Source organism: Drosophila innubila (genome assembly GCF_004354385.1).
Source record: "Drosophila innubila isolate TH190305 chromosome 3R unlocalized genomic scaffold, UK_Dinn_1.0 2_E_3R, whole genome shotgun sequence".
NCBI classification, from domain to species: domain Eukaryota; kingdom Metazoa; phylum Arthropoda; class Insecta; order Diptera; family Drosophilidae; genus Drosophila; species Drosophila innubila.
In genome coordinates, this window is record NW_022995380.1 from 31,090,138 (window position 1) to 31,113,267 (window position 23,130).

The window sequence follows — 23,130 nt, forward strand, 5'->3', positions numbered from 1 at the left end:
TGCTTAGCGCCATCTATATTTTGTAAATTAGTTGAACCATTGACAAAAGCGTTTACTAGCGCCAGCTATATTTTGTGAATGAAGTTTAACGCACATTTAAAACACCAAATTATCTTTATTTTTGCGTTTTATGACAAGTGTAATTGTATTGTATTGATATGTGCTGTATAGGGTATATTATCGAAATGCAGTTTTAAGATTACAGGGTATAATTTAAGATGTGCAATTGAGACTGCAGTCTGCAATTAAATGCAATTGTCACTTTTGAAAAAGTCTTTGTGCTGTGATGACGTCAACTTGGTGCATTGACCTTACAATTGACCTTGAAAATCGATCAACGGGACTTCAAGTTTCCTTAACAATTTTTTTATATTTTTTTTTTGCTCCTTTAACTGCCATGTCAACACTGCCACATTCGATAATCTCAGTGCTTATCTAAATACAGAACATGTTTTTATTAATGGTTATTTAAGAAGAGGCTCGCTTTCGAAATTCTTGTTTGCCCAAGCGATGCAGAGTTGTTGCCCCGGGAAACGATATTCATACGAGTACTCAAACATACTCGTTATTATACTCAAATTGTATGCATATTTTTGTAATTCACGCCGGGGCCAAATACATATTTGTATAGAACAATATGGTGACATACTTTCCACTCGAGAAGAGCAAACAAGAATGCACAATATGAATTCGTAAATACAAATACGAGGGTGGACGAACCGGAAAAACGTTTTTAATAATATAATAATATTGTTGGTTTGAGTAATTCTTTAACTAAAAGCTGTTAAAGTAACACGAAGCTTAGTCACAAAATATTTAAGTAATAATATAGTAAATATTTTTTTCAACAGAAAATCAAAATATAAAAAAAGTTAATATAATATGTAACAAAAAATAAAATAATTTATAGCTTAGACAAAAAGTATATAAATATATAAAATGTCATACGAATCGGAGTAAACAAAAAAAAAAAATATATGTTTTAAATCAATGCTAAAAAAAGTAAATTTAAAATCATTCATTAAAGTGTCGATACCTAACTTGGTCCATTAACTTATCACTCCACTCTCGCAAGTGAAGTATTTGAATAATTTTCAAATCATTTTCAAGAGCTTTCGAATGTGTGTTCTGTTTAGTCAAGTGCAGAGGCTGGGAACAAAACGCCAATAAGGTCACATGAGGCACATGAGAAATGTGAATTAATTTTCGTTAATTGACAAAACGCTTGCACAATGAATATTTTTTTGGTTGATTAGTGAAAACTTAATTACCCTAACACATTGATTAGTATTACTAAAAATATTTACAGCTCGTCATTCTTGCAATTTGAACTAAGAAATGTGAGATTTTAAATATGATTTAGTTAATGATGTTGCAACTAATGTTTTATCCTTGATCTCAAATGAGGAGTGTCCAAAAAATCCAGATGCTCGTATCGCGCGGTTCATTGCCAACGGCTTTTCCAAGCGTGGCTCTTAACGTGGCCAACAGCAGAGGCAGCAACAACAACATCAACTAATTGCACGTGTCCATAGATTAACGAGGCACATAATAAAGTTTATCAAAAAAAAGGCAGGCTAATCTTGGTCAAGAATACGCCGTTGGTCTGTTTAATGTGGTCTGTTAATGTTGTCGTTGTTATACATACAAATTACCAAAACTTAAATTTAAACAAGATTTTTGCATAATTTATGCGTGACTTGACGCGTTCGAATTCAAATAATTCGTTTTGCATTTTTCATAGAGAGCTAAATAAAAACTGCTTAGGCTTTAGGATGCTGCTCACACAATTTGCCTCCTCCAGCCACACATACACACACACACACACATTTTGTCTTTTTGTCTCTTTTGCCAACTGCCTCCCCTCTCCCACTCTCGCTAGAGACTCAGCGAAGAGCAATTTGACGCTTAAGCGCAACGTTGGACAGTCACAGACTCAGTTCAACGGCGACAGTCAAACGTGAAGCACGAATTACATATTTTTCGCTGCTGTAAACGATAAGAAGAAGCATAAGCGAAACGCGCCTTCCAAAACGAAAGACTTAGGCGACAAACTTGAACTTGCCTATATGTGTGCAGTTTGTGCATTGTGTATGTAAAAGAGTTTATAAACATAAAATAACGGTAAATGCCTAACACTAAACGGTACACGCATAACGGGTTAAACGGCTAAACGGTTAAACGTTAAACGGCTAATGTTAAACGGTTAACAATTTTATTGAAATTATTTTTCAAAAATATTTGTTAAAAAATTAAATTTAAAAAAACACACACACACACAAAATACATATACATTTGCACCGTATATTTTTTAAATGTATGTATGTCGAATTTATTTTAATTTGTCCGCCAAAATGTTACTCTAATATTTGTCTTATAACAAAAAAAAAAAGGAAAACACATTACCCGTGCCAGTTGTCTGACTCAGCGTCAGACAATGGTTTGGCAGATGGCACATAAATAATCATATGGGCATATAGGCATATTAGTTCCGTTTGCTCGATCTACCGGCTTATATAAGAGAGAGTTTCCATAGCCATAAATAAAATGGGCAAAAAAAAATGGAAACTTATTTTTGATCACGTTATCAACATTAAATCGCATCTTGTTGCTCTTAGAAACACACACACACACACTCTCTCAAGCTGTCACTCTCTCCCTCTCTCTCCCTCTCTCTCTCTCTCTCTCTCTTTCTCTCTTTCAAACTCTTACGCCTTTGCAGCTTTTTTCGCAGTTCATTTTAACTGCTTATTTTGTTGGTCCGCCTTCAAGCTCTTCAACATGTTTGACTTATTTATTTATTTTGTATTTTATTTTGCTTTTTTTTTTTTGTATTTTCTTCATTTTTTCTTCAATATTTACCTTTTTTGTTTTGATCGGCGCTTACGTAATGCATTGCATAGCGGTATTTGGAGGCAACTCAACGATCAACAATCGCAGCCGCAACCTGACCGAATTTTATCCGAGTCCGAATCCGAGTTGAAGACCTGTCAGCTGGATCTCTGGACAGTCTGCTCCCAGTTCCCAGTTGTTCCTAGTTCCCAGTTTCGGTCTCCATCTCCAACTACATCTTTATCTGCAGCTTCAGCTCATTTTCCATCTCTTTTTTTTTAGCTGCTGTCTCAGTCTCTTGTTGTCAGCTGCTTTCTGCATTTTATTTCTTGTTTGATTGACTGTTAATTTGCACTTTGGCTTATGTTTGACTCTCTATCTTCTTCTCTCTTTTTCTCTCTCTTTTTCTCTCTCTCTTTCTCTTTGTTTTTCTCTCTCTTTTTCTCACTCTTTACGCCTTCGCTCGCCTTGTTACCAATTTATCTGCTGCATTGCTTAAGCTAATTTCCATATTTACACTTGTATAAATACTTTTGGTAGCCAATGTACACAGGCACAGCTGACTTCATTCCATCTCTCTCTCTCTCTCTATCTCTCTCTCTTTCTCACTCAGCATGGTCTGCAACTGGCCAAACAACTTTCCACGAAAGTGCAAGTGTTTCCTTAGCATTGTTGGCTTCCAGCTCAGGCCACAATCTTCATTATTATCATCATTATTATGATTATCACCATTATCATCATTATCATCATTATCAACAACAATGACGGCAATGTCGTCGCACTTGAAGCCGTCTGTTTGGAGCCTCAAGTAGGAAGTGGGTTACTGTTTTAAGCGTTGTCTGTCTGTCTACCTCCTCCTCTTTCCTCCTCTTTTCTCCTCTTTTCTCCTCTTTTCTCCACTTTTCACCCACCTCCTCACTCCAATGCTATGTTATGCATTGCGTTGTTTGGCTTCATATTTGTGGGCATGGCATCGTATTTAATTTAAAAAATTGCTAATTTATGTGACAAGTTTATTGTTGAAATATTCCACAATTAAAGCAGGAAATTGTGCTTAGCTAAATTAAATTTACAATAGTTTAATTAGATTAAATAGAACCTCTCAGAGCTGCTAAATTTTTATGATTAATTAATTAAGATTTTCGTCATCATATTTAATAAAAATAATATTTAAAACAATTGATAAAATAAAAAAAAACGAAATAATAAAATAAATGCCTTAATTCAACATACACTTATGTTTCTAAAACTTGTTAATGTAAATGATACGTTTAATATGAAAAGTTGCATATAAGTGTTACTAAAGATTACTTTTAAAATTCGTTTAGATTAATTAGAACAGCTGCCAAAATTAGATTAAAGCTTAACCTTCTGAAAAGTTTTCCGCAAAGTTAATTAACCTCGTCTTTTATTTATTTACGAGTATTAACAGGTTGTTAACAAACTTGGCGCTTAAATGGAAACCAAATACAATCACATATAAAAACGACACCATATGCATAGCTAATTAATCATACGCCCTGTGAGCATGCAAATATTTAGTTAATCTAACGTTGCTGCCAAGTGCGCACAATGACCTCAAATAGCCAAAGCAGAATTGAATAAAGTCTGTATTAGTTTTGATACAAAGAGTAAACACAACAACAGAGAACAACTAACAGCGACAACAATTGGCCGGCATAAAGTCAACAAATGCGAAAATAATATCAGCCAATTAAATGTAAAAGACAACGCAGCGGAAAAATCTGACTGAAGTGGTTCAAGCTTAGCTAAGCAGTGTTGTTGTTGTTGCTGTTGCTGTTGCTGTTGTGTTGCTGTTGTGTTGCTGTTGCCGTTGCTGTCGTCAGTTGCTGCTGTTGACATTCGCATAACTCGGCCCTGACCAAGAAGTAGTCTGAGAAGCGTCGTACCTCAGTTCGGTTTAGTCGCTCTGTGTGTTTTGTTGTGTGCTCTCTGTGTGTGTGTTTGTTTAGTGTGTGTGTGTGTGTGTTGTGCTTTTGCAAACACATTATCGTTGAAGACAATCGACTAATGCATTATACGCTTCTATTTGCTTAGTCGCAGTCTCAACATGATATCCAAAAGACTCTCGTGTCCGGTGCTTTTGCTGCCCCCGCTCCTCCTCCTCCCCCTCATCGGACTCTTGCTCTGCCATGAGACAAATTCCATTGCCATTGCGCCCTCAACATTTGGCACGGCCATCGCACGAGCTGGAAAGATTTCAAATACATTAAAGGTAAGTCTCAAGAAACAAGAAAATAACATATAATAATCAACTTCTCTTAGCTTAATTTGTGTGCAATAAAGTTTTCCCTTTATTAAATTGATGTTTGTTCTAAGAAGTTGTTGAAAATGTATGATTAATTTATTACAAAATAATTTGCAAAACAGATTTTTAATTTATTTACTTATTTATTATATGATTCCTAACGCTACAAGACAAAGCTTATAAACTAATAATATTACAATTTAAGTTTTTATGTGAGAACAGAAATTGATAAGTTTGGTTATGAAAAAATTACAATATATTCTTTGATAATTTTCTCAGATTTCTTAAAAAAATACAGCAATTAAAAGTAATGAATTAATTTTTAAAAGTGCATAAGAATAACTTATACATATATTCATTAAATATATACGTAAGGCTATTAATAATTGATTGTAATATTCTCTTCTAATGACCAAAATGCCAAAATAACCTTTTCAAAATATAACAAAATTTAAGAAGTCTTAAGCAGACGTCTAGAAATAATTTTTAAGTGTATTTTCATTACATTTTAGGTTTGCTACGAATAACTAATTGATTACAATAAAGTATTGTTAGTTAATTCTTTCATCTGCGACTATACAACTTATCAGTAATTAGCGAATTAATTGGTAAACAACACGTTTGAAGGAGTAATATAAAAAAAGGTAATAAGTAGAGCGTTAGACAAGAAACTAATAAATTAATATTAAATTAATGTCAGAGAAACTATGACTTCTAAAAAGTGAAAATTATGCAGAAAATTGTTGCATGAAAATTTTGTTTTCAATTCTTTATTATTTTATGTGCGATTTTCAATGAATTTTCACAGCTTTAAGCAAATTTCACTGAAGGAAATATATAAAAAGAAAATATTTATTGGAATGTGTATAAAATCGCGGGCAATGCCGGCTTCAACCAACTAATATTCACAAATATATGTATATATATATGTACTTAAACAAAGAAGCAGCAACAATTGACAACACATGAAGCGTGCCAGAGTTAAAATTTGCTTACAACGCTTTTTGACTTTAAATCACAGTTGCTGTCTCTCTCTCTCTCATTATTGCCATCTCTTTCGCTGTCTCTGGCATGTCGCAAACTTGTTGTTGCTATTCCCAAAGAAATCCAACACTTGAGTTGAGTCTGGAATAAACATGAAGCTATTGTGTTTAGTTTTATTTTGGCCTAAACTGTTGGAACTGAGTTGCCGCCTTTGTAGCTGGCTGTAAACGCTTTTGACTGCATTTACAGGTGGCTGTTAATGGATTTTATGGCCATATGCATACGTTATTCGTTTCAGCCTCTGTCTCAATAAAAGATTTGCATAGAGTCATTCTCATTACAAGTCTCGACTGTGCTTTATGAGCCAAAACACAAATATTTTCGGTATTTTCAATTGCTTTCTGGCCATGGCTTTAAAGAATCTGTGCGCAATGCGCGTGAATGACAAGTGGTCACTGAGTGTGTGTATTTGGCAACCGATCTTGAATCTTGTGCGATTTATTTACATCATTTGCATTGCCAATGCCAATTTAACTTGCAGTTTATCATGCACTTATGCCAATGAACTTCGACTTTTAAAGATGACTGCATTATGTTTATTGATAGTAAATCACTTAAAAATACGTGTATAGAAAAATTTAAAAGAACTAACTTAAATGTGTGTGTTGAATACTCTATGAAGTCTTTAGTTAAATATTTACTAATCACTTTTTTTATAATGTGTAATTTATGATACTTATTTGATATAAATATTTTAATTTTGTTTTAGAAAAATAATTTTTTTCTGATTTAGAAATTTAATAATATTTATTTTGATTATTTCGATATTTTGTCTGCTTAAAAAATGCATACAATTCCGATTCTGTTTCTGTCTATACCCAATTGCTGATTAATTTATAAAATAAACCGAAAATAATACAAAAATTTTCATTATTATTAGAGGTATTTTATTGTTTGAGAGGACAGTATAATATGTCAACTCTGCAGCAAATATTATTAATAATAATTGATGATTGTCATCAGGTGAGCTGGAAATTTGCCCTCCCTTTATGTGTGTCACAAGTGTAATTAAAATTCCAAATTGTATATAGATTAGTTGATATTTAAACATTAAAAACTTTCAAAATACATGTTTTTATCAAAGCTAACACCAACTAACAATTTATTATAAAATTATGTAGTTAATGCAATTAAATTTGTGTAATTAAATAAATAATTCAATTACGATCAAACATTTCCGTTGGCTTTAACAGATAACATTGAGAGATTAATTAATATCGGTTACAAACCTTAACAACTAGTAAATAAACAACAACAACAACAACAACAAGAACCTTAATAACAACAATGACAACATCTGCATTCGGGTATTACCTGCAGTTCAACTCGTTAATAAAGCTTGGGAGTGCTCGACTAACAGATGACCTGTATATTTCATGAACACTCCACAGTTTCTAAGTTGTTGGAATTATGCAGGAAAAAAGTAGCCCAAGTGTTTCTGTTTAACATATTTGATATGTTGACTGAGTGTGCCTTACTAGTAGATACCCTGCACAATTTGAAATCTTAAGATTTTGTTGGGGAAAAATAAAAACAAGTTTACCCAAATACATTTATGTTGCTAGGGCTTAAAAGAGTATGCTCGACGAGCACATACCACGTAAAGCGAGATAATCTATTCCAAACCAAATTAATCTACTCGACAGAGATGTTATTAATGATTGAATATGATCGAGCAGAAGATACCCTGCATATTGTTTAACCGTCTTTCATAGCTTGTTTTGCTCACTTAAAGTAAAAGCTTTTAAAAAGAATAGAAACTAAGAGTTGGTGTCAAAAAATGTTTTGTAAAAACATACATATTTTTTTTTTCAAAAACAAATTTCGTACCCTTATAAAAATAATCAGTTTCAAAATCAACGATTTCTCAAAAAATTTTCTATGCATAAATATTTATGCAACCCTTTCTGGACTCTCACAGTCCACAGGGTATTAAAGCAAATAACTGTTTCGAGCAATAAAAATAATGAGAATAAAAGCAAAAATAACAACTCGTACTTACACGTTAAATCGCCACAATTTGAGGCGATAACTCAAGTGCAGCTGAAATCAAAGCGAAAAATGAAAAACGAAAAGCGAGAAGCGAAAATTTCAATTAAATTTGAAGCGTTTGTTTTGGTTTTGGCTCAAAAGTCGATTGACTCTGGCCGCGAGTGCAACATTAACGGATATACTTCCAAGTGGATACCACAGAGTGTACCGATTTTTTAGCTAGTGAAGTGTGCCAATTGCCCCACTGTGAAAACAAAGTACACAACTACAAATAGCAAACAAAAGTATTCAAATAACTCAAAAGTTTTACTGTCTCGCATTGCGACGCGTGCCTTGCCATTTCGTACAGTAGTTGCAACAGTTGCAACAGTACTTGCAACTGCCACAGCAACTGCAACAGCAGCAACATTTTATTGCCTGCCCTGTGCACAGTCTGCAATTATCATTAGCATTGCCACGCCCACTTATTACAATGACCTGCCGCCCCTATCTGCCCTATGTGTTCGCCAGTGTTGCCCTCTTCCTTTCCCTTGGCTTCATTCTCTTTGCCATCTGCATGGAGCGTCGTCCCACGCCTAGTAATCAACTGATCATGGAGAAAGTCAAGGATTCCGATTGGGATTGGGATTATGCTGAGTCGGATGCTGTGCTGCCCATCGATGGGGGCGTGGCAGGCTCTGCATCTGGCGATCTGCAGGATATTTTCATCAAAGCCTTATTCCTGGTGGCCAAAACAACAACAACAACAACAACAACACCTTCGTTAACTACGGCAGAATCTGCTTCCGTTTCCGGTTCAACTGAAATTCCTTTTGATTATTCTACAATTCCCCCAATAGAGGTTTGTTTGCATTATATTTAAATTATATTTACGCAACACTTTTATATTGCCATTGTTGTTGCAACTTTCTACTGTGTTGCATGTTGCAGTAACACAGAGAAAAAAACAGTTAAAATCGCACCTTCAATTTTGTAACAAATTAAATTAAATTTGTTTTTATTATAGTGAAATCATTGCTAGAACCGATTTTGAGCTCTAAATTAAAACTAAAATATAAATATTTTACTTAAATATTTTTTTTTCGAGTTCTTTAATGATTTGAAAATGATTTGATTTCAAGAGATAAAAATACAATAATATGAAATAATATAAATCAAATTTCGTTTGAATGAAATTAACATTTAACATATTAGTTTATTATTTTAATTATTTGAATTTATTCTGTTTTTAATTGTACATAATTTGTTATACTCAAAGACGACTGTATTTTTATTTAATATGCATTTTTTCGCTGAGTGCACTGCCATGTTGGCGATCTGCCGGACTGCATTTATTTTTCCTCTTTTTTTCCTCTTCATATTTATTTTTATATTTCAAGCGTAGCGTGAAAGTGGCCATCTGTCTTTGTTGTTGTTGTTATAAATTTTATTGTTGTTGTTGCTGCTGCTATTGCGTAATTTGTGTGCTTTATAAATGGCATCATTTGTATCTTACAATGCGTTTATTAAATTGTCAGTTGCAGCCTGAAGAAGACATATTTAAGTCCCATTTACAATGTGCCAGCAAAATTGCATCTAACACTTTTTAAAGGGTATAGTTTTTATACAAGTTTAGAGATGAGAGAAAACTATTTGCAAAATTAATTAACTTTTTTCAACTTCAAAAAAACATATATTTATCGACTAATTTTATAGTCTTCAATTTACAACTAGCTAAATAATAACTAAAATTATTTAAGAAAATTTAATTTGAATTATATTTAGCATTATTTATTCATGAACATTATATTGTAGTTATAAACTAATTTTAAACTAATAAATAAAATCGTATTCCATGTAATTTAAATACGTTTGGTTCATAAATGTGAATATTTAATTTTATTAATTTTAAGCGGAGGTAATCTTTACAAAATATATTCAACTATAACATAAAAATCATATAAGCAATTAACAGTTGAAAAAATCAATTATGCAATTTCTGTACTCATTTTAATATAGGGATTTAACTCTGACCCACTTTCGGAGAAGCTTCAGATATAGGAAATTCAATTAAATTGATAACATTGCCATCGTGAAACAGTTATAAATAATAATCAGTGCAGCTTATAGAAATCAATTTAAATAATACTGTTTTATAACCGGCTACACCCACATTTGCATAATGCCATCGATAATGCCGAGACTCTGAGAGACCCACTTGCATATTCACCATATTCAGATAGCGGGTCAAGTGTTTGGGCAGACAGCATAAAAAATGATAAATAAATGAAATGAATGAAATTAGCATAAAGTGTTATAAAATGTGAACTTGAAACTGGCCAAAAAGATGTCTATTTGCTGCGTTAAAGACAACTCTTTAACTGTTCAGCTGTTTAGCTGTTCAACTGGCCAAGTGAGCAACTGGTTAACTGTCCAACTGTGTCATGATTCACTTCAAGTTAAAGATACAGATACATTTCAGCTGTGGGGCACACGCCGGCTAATGTGACAGCTGACAAGCAGACGCACAGACAGACAGACAGACAGACAGACAGACGGACAGACAGACAGACAGAGATTTGTGTACAGTTATGTGGATAAATAAAAGTATATATATGTGTGAGTCTATGAGTAGATCTAACTACGTTGACTGCACGTGACTGTTGCCATTGTTGTTGCCACTTGAGAGCTCTTGTTGCCGCCGCTGGCAAAGTGTTTTTATTTTCTTTCTATACCCTACCAGAAGGTATTGTAATTCTGTCTCAAAGCGTGCAACACATTAGACGGGAGAAAGTTATATATATAAATAAAAAATAAGGATTTTTGCCTCTCAATGCGTTTTCTAAGCAATAATTCCTAACTTTTAGCCAAGGATTTGAATTTTAAGAATTTTAATGTGAGTAAAGAGACAGATAGTTTGTTTAAAAAATGTTCTTGTTTCTACAGACATTTCAGTTATTTAATATAAAAAAATTTAAAGTAATCTTTTATTTGTTAAGTATTTGATCATCCAGATGAGAAGATTTTATTGAATAAAAATTTGCAGATACTTTAAAAGTTTATTATAGAAATTGATCGAAGGAAGGATATAACTATTTATGTAGTGAGACTTTTTTTGTTTATGTCTTTCAACAACCATAATAAATATTTAGTAATAATCTTACACATATATGATATCAATTAAATTTATTAATTCTGACTACTGAAATCAATTTTTTTAGTTATTTATTATTTATGTTATTATATTTAGTGTCAACTAAGAAGAGTTAATGAAAGTTAAAATTTAAGATTAAAACTGATTTCTTAAAAAAAAAAGAAATTTAAAATTCAAAAGTAAAAAAGAAAATAACACAATATATTATAAGATTAGGTATTAAAAGAAATTAAAGTCAAATTAAAAGGTATATTTTTAATATTATGAAATTAAAACTGATTTCTTAAAAAAAAAAGATATTCGAATTTCAAAAGTAAAAAAGAAATTAATACAATATATTATAAGATTAGGTATTTAAAGAAATTAAAGTCAAATTAAAAGTTATATTTTTTATGTTACTTTGGAAAACTCAATTGCTTCGTCTTATGATTTGTGAGCTGATTTAATAAAATAAAGAATAAATAAAAAATGTGTTCTCAATTTAATTGTATCTATTGTAAATTTTCTAATTAATTAAATTAAATTATTTGACTTGATCAATTTAAAATGCTTTTAGTGTAAAAAAAACTAATAATTTTACAGTTTTCAAGAAAGAAGAATTGGCAAGTGTATGCAAACTTCAATAATTCAAGCGAGTGAATAGCTTAATTTATTTGTCTTGATATTGTTTTGTTTTTGGTATTATGTAAATGGCAATTCAATTAAATGAAATTTGCTTGGCGGCAAGGTTGCCCGTTAACATCATTAAAACTGGGCAGCCCCAACATACAGACAGAGACAGCGATGGTAAGTGAAAGAGAGAGGGCAATATAATAATGAAATTGTCAACCATTAATGCAACAAGCGAGTGAATTGTGAATACTGAGTAGTGAGTAATGAGTAGCGAATAGTGAGTACTGAACTTGAGTATTGCGTTTGCACAAAGCGCGCTGACATGCTTGTAAATTGCTGCTGATTAAAATTAAGAAATGAAAAATACAAGCTCGACCTTTGTAATTGCAGGAGACGACGGCATGGAAAACATTGACCTCGCATCCCAATTCGCTGGTGCAATTGTTGCCCTCGCGAGCCATGCGAGTGGTGCAGGAGGTGGTGCGATCACTGCGGGTAAGCCAAGCCACACACACAGCCACACACACACACAACCACACACAATCACGACGACCTTGTCGCCTTAAATGCCAAATACTTATGTGCCTTAAGAGCATTAATCAAAGCTCAACTTGAACGTCACGATTGATTCTTGTTTTGGCCCAAAATGGACAGCTGCAGCGTTAACCGGGTCAAGACTGGCTCATTTGGCCAACTGGCTTCAAGAACAAAGAAAGAGTTGCATACCACACGAAAATTTAATTACATAGTATTTTCAGCAACAAATTCTAGCTAGATTTGGCCATTGGCTATTTGGCCATTGGCCGAAACGATTGCGCAATTTTTGCACCATGGCCTCGTTCTCTCCGTTAACTCCAACGCTTACACTGCTCAAGATTAATTCTAACAAATTCTTGTAAAGTGTTGCACAATTATTACACACACACATTCACAGCTACTTGTTACATTCTCAGATACATCACAAATACACACAAACATACACTAACAAAATTGCCAACTCATGGATACTTTGCATGCTGCAAAAATTAGTAGCACTTCACTAAACACTTGCAATGGTGTTAATACCCTTACTGAAAGTCTTATAAATTCAATATGAATGTGTTACACATTTAAGTAGATATATTATAATATTATGTTCATAATAAGTGCATTAAATTGTTTCTCTATAAATTTAGTTACTTACTATATTTTGAATCTATATAGTGCATTCAATTGTTTCTCTATAAGGTATTCACTTACTTGATGGTAAGGGTCCCCCCTTTGAAATTTTCAAAATTCAAAATTTAAATTTCAAGTTTTTACTTCAATTGAACTTCTTAAATCGAAAAAAACAAATCAAAAAATTGTAAAAAATCATGAATAAATTGATATAAATTTTAACTTGTAAAGTGGTTAAATCCGAAGTCTGACCAACTTAAAGCTGTCATAACTTGATCAAAACTGAACCGATTTTCAAGCGGAATGTCATTTTGATCATCATTTGACCTTTAAATTCATTCTGCATTTAAATTTTGTTCATTTAAAAAATTTAATTATTTTTGGCCAAAATTCGATATTGAAGCTAAGGGTCCCCCCTTTGAAATTTCGAAAATTCAAAATTTTAAATTTCAAGTTTTCACTTTTAATCAACTCCTTATATCGTAATTAGTATAAAACAACACTTTAAACTTGATTCTGAGACCTTTCATTTTTTTGTAAAAAATCATGTCAAAATTAAGAAATTTTTTGACTTGTAAAGTTGCTAGATCAGAGGTTTGAGAAGCTTCGAACTGGTATAACTTTGGCAAGACCTTACCGATTTTGAAGCGGAAAGTCATTTTGTTCATGGTTTGGCATCTACATTTATTCTGCATTCAAATTTTATTAAATTCATTCGACATCTTAACATTTTAAAATGTTTCAAATGGATTTGTTGCATTGTTACGTACCGGTACTGATACCGAAACCGAAAGAAAAAAACTGAAATAGAACCATTTACCGAAAAAGTTGTTTCGGAACGTACTTGATCCGAAACCGTAACCCTTATTGGTTTCGGTTTGATTCTTTGGCTTACAAATTTTATTTTATTCATTTTTGCTATATAAACAATCAGTAAGGGTATTCAAGTTTTGACATTTTAATTTTTTCTTGATTTTGAATAAACTCATAAATTAGAGAAGTTCGCACGCTCGACTTTTGGTAAAGTTAAAGACTTGTTTACGGTTATTTGCAGAAGGAGCGTGAAATTGTGGCAAGCACAACATTGGGCAAGGTGCGGGGCAGGTACCAGAAGTATCGCTCGGGTGAGAGGGGGGGATACTACAGCTTCAAGGGAATGCGATATGGTGCAGCGCCAATTGGAGCCAGGAGGTGGGTTCAACTACTCTTATTCCATAATTCATTTCTGATGACTGCGATGACTTTTTTTCAGATTCCGTGCTGCGGAGCCAGAGAAGCCTTGGTCGGGTGTGAGAGATGCCTCGAGGGAGGGTCAAAGTTGTCCACACAAGAACATGATACTGGACACCTTCAAGGGAGATGAGGATTGTCTGTTTTTGAATGTGTTCACCACACGCATGCCCAAGGAAGATGAGTATGAAACTTTTTGTAAATTTTAAATTACAAATTAAAATATATCTGTTGATTTTTATCTAAAAATTTAAAAAAATATTTGCATTTTTTTCAGAATAAAAATATTAAATAAAAATTAAGTTTTAATTTTTTTTTTAAATAAAGACAGAGTTCTTAATTTACATTATTTTTAAATATGATTATTAGAAAAATATTCGCATTTTTTCGAATAAAAATATTAAACAAAAATTAAATCTTAATTTTTTTTTAAATAAAGGCATAGTTCTTAATTTAAATTATTTTTAAATATGATTATTAGAAAAATTTATAATAAATTATTTATTATACATACACTGAACATTCTGGAGAAGCATTTAAAATAAAAACAAATGTTGTATTCTAGTTGGATTGAATATAAAATAGAATAGAAAACAAGAACTCAATATACGTTGTTAATTATTTTTTAAGCAAAGGGTATTAATAGAATGTACATTAGCATTTTTTGTATTTTTTTTATATTTTTGTATGTTCACTCCGAGCTTGTTGTAATAGAAAAAAAAATGTTTTTTTTTTTATAATATTTTTAAGAAAATTAAAACTTAATTTTGTGACTAAGCTTACAACCGCAGTTGGTCCCAAAATTTTATTCCTATCTTAAATTTTCTCATTAATTCAGAGGATATTTTTCCCTTTAGATTTTGTATACATATTACTCTTTTATGCTATTTTTGACTTTAATAAAAATATTTATTTTCAGGTCACAGCCTAAATTACCTGTCATGGTTTGGTTGCATGGCGGCGGCTTCTCCTTTGGCTCCGGCAATTCATTTCTCTATGGCCCGGACTATCTGGTAGCCGAGGACATAGTTCTGGTCACCATAAACTATAGGCTTGGTCCACTTGGCTTTCTAACTGCCGGACCAGATGCACCAGGCAATCAGGGATTAAAAGATCAGGTATTGGCTCTCAAATGGGTCAGGGATAACATCGAAGCCTTTGGTGGAGATCCCAATCAAGTGACGATATTTGGGGAATCCGCTGGCGCTTCTTCAGTGCAGTTCCTGCTGCTTTCCCCCCTGGGCAAGGGTCTCTTCCATCGCGCCATTTCGCAGAGTGGCTCCGCCTTGAATCCCTGGTCCATGGCAGCCGGTTCAGGTCAAAGGGCAGCTCGTCTGGCTGCCAATCTTGGCTATGTGGGTGCCAATAATACTGAGGACATTTTGGACTTTCTGAGACGCGTTCCCGCCATGAAACTGGTGGAAGCAGCGCCCACAACAATCACGGCGGAGGATCAACGCAACAACATCGGACTGCCGTTTGTGCCCGTTGTGGAAGGATACTGGAATCAGGAGTCGCAGGAGGAGAACTACCTGGAACAGCCCTTTTTAACCCAACATCCCAGTGATATGTACAAGGAGCACAACTTCAACAGCGATGTGCCCTACATGACGGGTTATAACACACATGAAGCGATGCTTTTTATAAGAAGTGTGTAAACACTTGAATACTTAAAGGACATCATTTATTAATGATGAGATTTCTATGCTATTTACAGGGCTGCGCAAAAATCCACAGCTGCTGGGCATCATTGAGAACGACTTTGGACGCCTTGTGCCACATGATCTAAATGCTAGCCAAGTCCATGACAGAGCTACCCGGGAAATACGATCCTTTTATCTGGGCAACAAGCATGTGGGCCTCGAGTCTGTGGATGAGATGATAGCGGTATGCAAAGAACACACTTAATTTACCATAATATTCCATAATAATATTAAAATTCATTAGGGACACATAAATCATAAACTTGTAATAAGAAAATATAGATTGAGAAACTAAAAATACAAAAATTAAATCTGGAAAAAAAAATGCTGGGAAATCAAATTTTATTTTAATAATCGCTCAAGTTTTCAAAAATGTCAATGATTTTTTAACTTGTTTTTATTCTACATCTAAAGGATTGTCCATAAATTATAAAAATAACAAAACTAGAAATACAAATCCAACAAGCTTATTAAGCATTCTTAAGCCAAAGTTAGGAATACAAAATTAGAACAGTAAAACTTAGGTAAATTTTAAATTAAAGACATTTTTTTTGTCTTGAAATAAATAATTTTTATTTTGACTTTTTGAGTCTGTGGATGAGATGATAGCGGTATGTAAAGAACACACATATCAAAATATTCCATCATAGCATCAAATTAGGGACACATAAATAATAAACTTGTAATAAGAAAATATAGATTTAGAAATTAAAATTACAAAATTAATTAAATCAAATTTTCATTTTATAATTGCTCAAGTTTTAAAATATGTTCTTGATTTTTTAATTTGTTTTTATTCTACATCTAAAGGATTGTCCATGAATTATAAAAATAACAAAACTAGATATACAAATCCAACAAGCTTTATAACTATTTTTAAACCAAAGTTAGGAATACAAAATTAGAACAGTAAAATTTTTGCTAAATTTTAAATTAAAGACATTTTTTTGTCTACAAATAAAATATTTTCTATTTTAACATTTTCCATTTTTCATACTATTGCTTAATATTTTGTTCAAGTTTCGGAAGTGCTTCATAAATGGAACCTGACAAAAAAAAACAGTTAAACGATTTATTTAAAATTATTAGGGATTCATTAAGTTTATGGTATGGTATTATATTTTTAGGAAACAAATGAAATTAACATAAGTTAAAACTTATATGAATTACTGTTTGAAAAGAAAACTAAACCGGGCTCAAAATAAACACATCTTTTTTTTCTTGATAAATGAACTGACCTTTCAAGATTCTGCATTCTTTTTCTACTACCCTTAAATTTTATTTTTAACTTTTTCTCATTTCTAATTTCTCATTATTTCTGTAAATACTATACAAATTATCAAAATTCGAATGACGTATTTATTGATTTCAATTGGTTTTAGCTCCTCACTGATCTGATGTTCCTGCAAGGCATTCGACGCACAGCTCGAAATCATGCCCGATATGGCAACGCTCCCGTCTATATGTATCGCTTTGCCTTCGATGGAGCTCTCGGCTTGTATAAGCGCATGTTGGGCATTCCTCGGCCAGGTGTCTGTCATGGCGATGAGATGGGCTATCTGTTCAAATTTGGCTTCTTCAATCTGAGCTTGGATCCAAAGTCGATGGAGGTGCAGGTGAAAAATCGCATGGTTCGCATGTGGACAAACTTTGCCAAATACGGGTAAGAAGAGATGAATTTCCCTTGCTTTTAGAGTCTTACATTATGTTTTCTTTGCAGCTCACCCACGCCGAATTTTGAGGATCCCATACTGACCACCAAATGGACTCCAATTGATGCCACAAATGTGATGAATAGTCTCAACTATTTGGATATTTCACATGAAATCAATATGAAAACAAATCCGGAGCCAGAGCGTCAACGATTCTGGGATGAGATGTATCAACATTATAATGGTGCGGCAATGTGAAGTTGCATGCCACATATATACACATATATCACCATGCACATTGCTCACCCATACACACACACACACACACACAAACACACATACATTTACACGTTTTTGCCATTTTGTGACAGAGTGAGCAGAAGAATATTTAATGCAAATATCATTGTAAAATTATCTTAGTCTGTAGCAATTAGTTATTTAGTTGATTTAGCGTTTAGTTTGTACATAAGTGTTGCAGCATTTATACACAAATACACACACACACACATACACACACACACACGTGCATACCAATACCAATACGTAGTTTAAGCATACCCAAAGCCAACAAATCTTTTCCTTACTTCTCATATGCAATATCAGGTGTAAATAGTCAAAAGTCTTACAAGTGTCCACTGTTCAATTTGAATACTGAGTCAACTGACCAGGCCCATAATAAATTTGTTAACGTGTATGCCGGCAAAATCCTTGACACACGTCTTTTTGTATCGTATGTAAAAGAAATCACAAGAGTTTTTTATTGGGAATGGGAATGTAAAATATATTGAATTTAGAATGAATGAAGAGGACATACCATGATTAAAATGACATTCCGTTTGACAATTGGTTCAGTTTTGACTAAGTTAAGAAAGTTTGAAGTTGGTCGACCCTTGAACTTAGCAACTTTACAAGTCAGAATTTTTCTTAATTTTATCATGAATTTTTACAAAAAAAATGAAAATAGTCAGAAATTTAAAGTGTTGTTTTATACTAACTACGATATAAGGAGTTGATTAAAAGTGAAAACTTGAGATTTAAAATTTTGAATTTTCAAAATTTCAAAGGGGGGACCCTTAGCATCGAAATCAATATCTAGTAGAATCTAGAAAAAAATATTTTTTTTTAAGAATTTAATCAAATTTAAATGCAGAATGAATTAAAATGCCAAATCATGATCAAAATGACATTCCGCTTGAAAATCGGTACAGTTTTGCCAAAGTTATGACAGTTCGAATTTGCTCAAGCCTCTGACCTAGCAACTTTACAAGTCAAAATATTTCTTAATTTTGACATGATTTTTTACAAAAAAATGAAAATTGTCAGAAACAAATTTAAGGTGTTGTTTTATACTAATAACGATATTAGGAGTTGAATAAAAGTAAAAACTTGGAATTTAAAATTTTGAATTTTCAAAATTTCACAGGGGGGACCCTTAGCATTGAAATCGAAACCAAGATCCAGAGGATAAAGTTACTGTTGATGATTAAATGTGTTAAAATTGTCCCACTAAGTCTTACTGTACTTTTTATAAAATTCATGCATGGAATTATATAAATTGTTGCATACTTTTTGGCTGAATTCAAATGTCAAACTTATGCGGAAGAGGGCGCCAGCAAATGCTTGGAATATATGAGCGATCAGTTAGGCAACTTATATGCACGACTTTAAATTGGCAAAATCTTTTACTGAAATGACTATATCGAAAATGTTTTCAGAAAAAACCAGATTAAACAGACTTGAGTCATATTCGATTCTATTCCAAATATATTTTAAAATGACATAAACCCAAATTTGATAGGAAGGGCAATCCACAAGGAAGTTGATTAGGTTTGTTAGTTTAGTTATAGCATGGCTATAAATTTTAAATCCTCTTGGCCTCCAATATTAAGAGAAATACTAAAGAATATTCCCTACTTTGATAAATATTTAAATACCTTTACACATATTAAATTTTTATTGAATAGATTACCTAATATGTAAATGGAATGTTAGTTGTCTCGGTCTTGCATTGATATTAATAATACAATTCGACCCAATTTGGATTAATATACGATTAGTTAATTCTCAGTACAATACAAAATCTTGTTGATAATTGCTAAACAAAACATATATAATTCTCAAAAATACGTTAATTGCAAAGACAAAAGAGGTTTGTAATTTAAAAATAGACTCGAATGGGCATTAAAAATAAATTAACACTACCTCCCCGTGTGTTGAGATTACAAAGTGTCCACATAATTGCCTACAAATTTGCAGTAGACGAAAGCAGGAACAGATCAGCGAATGTGCAGTCTGTGATCAGACAATGCGGTAGTGCAATTGTATGTATCTTGTATCTTGGGTCACGCTCATTGTCAAGCTGCGTAACAAAGCTGATTATTCAATTATCACAGCTGCTTGGACGCTCTTCATCATCAGCATCATCAACAGCATCAGCTGTCGACTGACGACCGACGACTGCCATTCACAATTTAGCGAGAAATGCTCGTAATTCGTGTAGTTGTTGTTATCATTCTCCCTACTCTCATATCTATATATATCTACGTTTTTTAAGCTGCAACTGCCGCATAGAAACTATCATATTTTATGAAAATTTCGCACTTTTTAATTTAAAAAAAATAATAAATAAAATACTACACCTTTTTTTTCCTAGTTGGTTTTTTTGATCTTCAATATTATTATTCTTAGTATTATTTTATATTAAAATTCTTATAGAAAATCCAGAGAATTGTCCCAAAATACATAAGAGTGAACCGATTGTCATGAAAAAAAATTGGTAACCCCGCAAAAAATTTAGACTTGCAAAGTGCTTAGCTTCGAAGTCTGACCAACTTTAAACTGTCTTAGCTTGATCAAAACTGAACCAATTTTTAAGCGGAATGCCATTTTAATCATTATTTGGCATTTTAATTCATTCTGCATTTAAATTTTATTAAATTCAAAAAAAAAATATTTTCCTCTAGATTCTGCTAGATATTGATTCGATGCTAAGGGTCCCCCCTTAGGATTTTCGAAAATTCAAAATTTTAAATTTCAAGTTTTCACTTTTAATCAACTCCTTATATCATAATTAGTATAAAACAACACTTTAAACTTAATTCTGAGACCTTTCATTTTTTTGTAAAAAATCAAGCAAAATTAAACAAAAATTTTGACTTGTAAAGAGGCTAAATCCGCAGTCTGACCAACTTCAAACTGTCATAACTTGATCAAAACTGAACCGATTTTGAAGCAGAATGTCATTTTGATCATGGTTTTGTCTCTTAATTTATTCTGCATTCAAATATTTGAAAATTCGTAAGTTTTCTGTTTTTCCAAGTTTTTCCTCTTCCTAGTGCCGTTTTTTCAATGTTTTAGTAAACCGTTAAATCGAAAATCCCTTAGCATAATTTATCAAAATTTTCAAAAGAAAACTAGAGTTAAGTCACCATTATTACTTACAATTTCAAGCAATAACACCCGTCTTACATTATTTATACATATTAATACAGATCAGATAGGAGCATGAGTATCTTCTCGTCCATGTATGAGTGTGAGCGCAAGTTGGGGCATGCAACCGAGTTGCAGGATCCGCAAAGTGTCAGCCTCTGTCCGTTGACGGAACGGCGTCCAAACAAGGCAAGACGCGCATGTTTTCTGCGAAATATGGATCCAAATTTCGGAGGTATTTTATTGACCATATCGAAGAAGCATTACCAGGTAATCGGAAAATTGCTGGAGTCACTTACAGTGTCACTTTCACGGCATGTGTTGCTCAAATCGGCTATAAATCGAATATATCGTGTTGATGGCACTCAAATCTTTGATTTGGATGACATTTTTGATGGCGACATCATCGTTTGTTGTTGTAAGAAAGAAGCTTTTCTTGACGTTGGCTATAAAATGAACAAAAGCTATGTGCAACTTCTCGGTTCCATAATGCGCATGAATGAGAAGTTCAATGGAAATGAAAACAACTTTCTGTCAAACATTACAACTGATCAGCTGCCAGAGTCGATAACTCTTTATATCGCTATATCTCGACTTATGTCGCAAACCAAATGGTCGGCTATATTCGAGGGTTATGGTAGAGCCAAAGGCAACTTGGCCTATATCGTCAAAATGGTCGACAAGCAGCACATGAATGTGAGGACCAACAACACCTACTCGGAAATTGCGATTTTACGCAAATTACAGAGTCATGAAAATATCATTGATTTGTTTTATACGGTGGAGCAATCCAAGTATGATTACATTGTGGCTGAACGTTTGAACTGTGATCTACTTAATTTGTTGATAAGTAATCCCGCTTTCGATGAGAAATTCGTGCAACGCATCATGATCGATGTGGCCAAGGGACTCGAGTATATACATTCCTCGCAGATAATTCATCGTGACATTAAACTGGAAAATCTGCTGGTGCAGCTTAAAACGCAAACAGATTTACAATCTTTGGATATTTCTGTGGTGAAAATTGGCGATTTTGGACTGGCCACGTATTACGAGGGTCGTGACCTCTATCAATGGTGTGGCACACCTCACTACATGGCTCCGGAGTTGGTCAGCTATGCGGGCTATGACTTTCGTGTTGACTGCTGGTCTTTGGGAGTGTCTTTATACTTTCTGCTCTGCAATCAGCTGCCTTATGGCAATGATTGCAGTAAGCAGGAAGAAGTCCTTGATAGCATTCAAAAGGACTTTCATAGCATACCTTCCGAATACGTGTCAAGTCTCAGCATTGAAGCACAACATCTCATAAATTCACTGTTAGACAAGTCGCGACTTTGTCGTATATCGGCTACAGAGATACGCAAACATCCTTTTCTGCAGATCAGACATGAATAAGAGTAACGCAGGAACCATTTTTTATTTTTGTAATTTTTTAAATATATGTTTGTGCAAGTCTTAAGAAATAAATTCAAAAAATAGCTTGGACAAAAACATTGAAACAACTTTGATTTAATTTATAACATGATTTTTATTTACAACACATATTTTCAACAGTTTTTATAAATTTTAATTAATATTGGAAATAAAAACACAATACAAATGAGTTTTCTTCTTTTTGCTATTGTATTATTTTTGGCATTTGGATTTGATTTAAATATTAAATATATAAATATTATTTTTGTCAGTTGAAATTAATTTTAATATTAAACTTAATATAACAATTATATATATATTAAAAGGTGTAGCTTAAATAAATATTTGTTATACAAATTTAATGCTTAAGTTGATCCATTCAATCAGATTATATTTTTTTAATGATTGGTCTATTTATCTCATAAATCATATTTGTTTTTTATAATTATTAACTGCAGTTGATTCATAAACTTTGTTATATTATTCATCTACATTTCTTTAATTGCAGAAAATATTAATACAATTTGTACTCATATTTATGAGGCGTAACTCCAGCTCAATTGCCATTCTTTTGCTTCCGCGTTTCACAGCCAAATTTATTTGAGGCATGCAACAAAATGACACGTGACCCCTTAAACAGTCAACGGTGCGTAAATATTACGT

At 32.8% G+C, this 23,130-nt stretch overlaps 2 protein-coding genes across 4 annotated transcripts; both read left to right on the forward strand.

Moving 5' to 3' along the window:
• The first annotated feature begins 1,945 nt into the window (after positions 1–1,945).
• Positions 1,946–18,365, forward strand: LOC117791444 (esterase B1). Of its 3 annotated transcripts, none has more exons than XM_034631203.1 (9): positions 1,946–2,145; positions 4,891–5,068; positions 12,273–12,377; positions 14,095–14,231; positions 14,293–14,454; positions 15,190–15,920; positions 15,988–16,157; positions 17,356–17,636; positions 17,694–18,365. In XM_034631203.1, exons 1-9 carry the CDS (start codon positions 2,129–2,131, stop codon positions 17,881–17,883), a joined length of 1,971 nt encoding a protein of 656 aa, XP_034487094.1. In that variant the 5' UTR covers positions 1,946–2,128; the 3' UTR covers positions 17,884–18,365. The 3 variants fall into 3 exon arrangements, with proteins under 3 accessions (XP_034487094.1, XP_034487095.1, XP_034487096.1); XM_034631204.1 differs by having other exon boundaries at positions 1,946–2,124; XM_034631205.1 differs by having other exon boundaries at positions 1,946–2,091.
• A 2,764-nt stretch (positions 18,366–21,129) lies between these two features.
• LOC117789539 (serine/threonine-protein kinase DCLK1) lies at positions 21,130–22,449 on the forward strand. Its single transcript, XM_034628570.1, has one exon. The coding sequence runs from the start codon at positions 21,130–21,132 to the stop codon at positions 22,447–22,449; it is 1,320 nt and encodes a 439-aa protein (XP_034484461.1).
• Positions 22,450–23,130: the final 681 nt, after the last annotated feature.

What these genes read in the sequence shown, in the direction of transcription:
- LOC117789539 (XM_034628570.1), top strand. Translation starts at nt 21,130, where the DNA reads ATGAGTATCTTCTCGTCCATGTATGAGTGTGAGCGCAAGTTGGGGCAT.
- LOC117791444 (XM_034631203.1), top strand. An exon ending in GCGCCAATTGGAGCCAGGAG is followed by an intron (nt 14,232 to 14,292) that starts GTGGGTTCAACT and finishes ACTTTTTTTCAG; the next exon opens with ATTCCGTGCTGCGGAGCCAG. An exon ending in ACAAACTTTGCCAAATACGG is followed by an intron (nt 17,637 to 17,693) that starts GTAAGAAGAGAT and finishes TTTTCTTTGCAG; the next exon opens with CTCACCCACGCCGAATTTTG.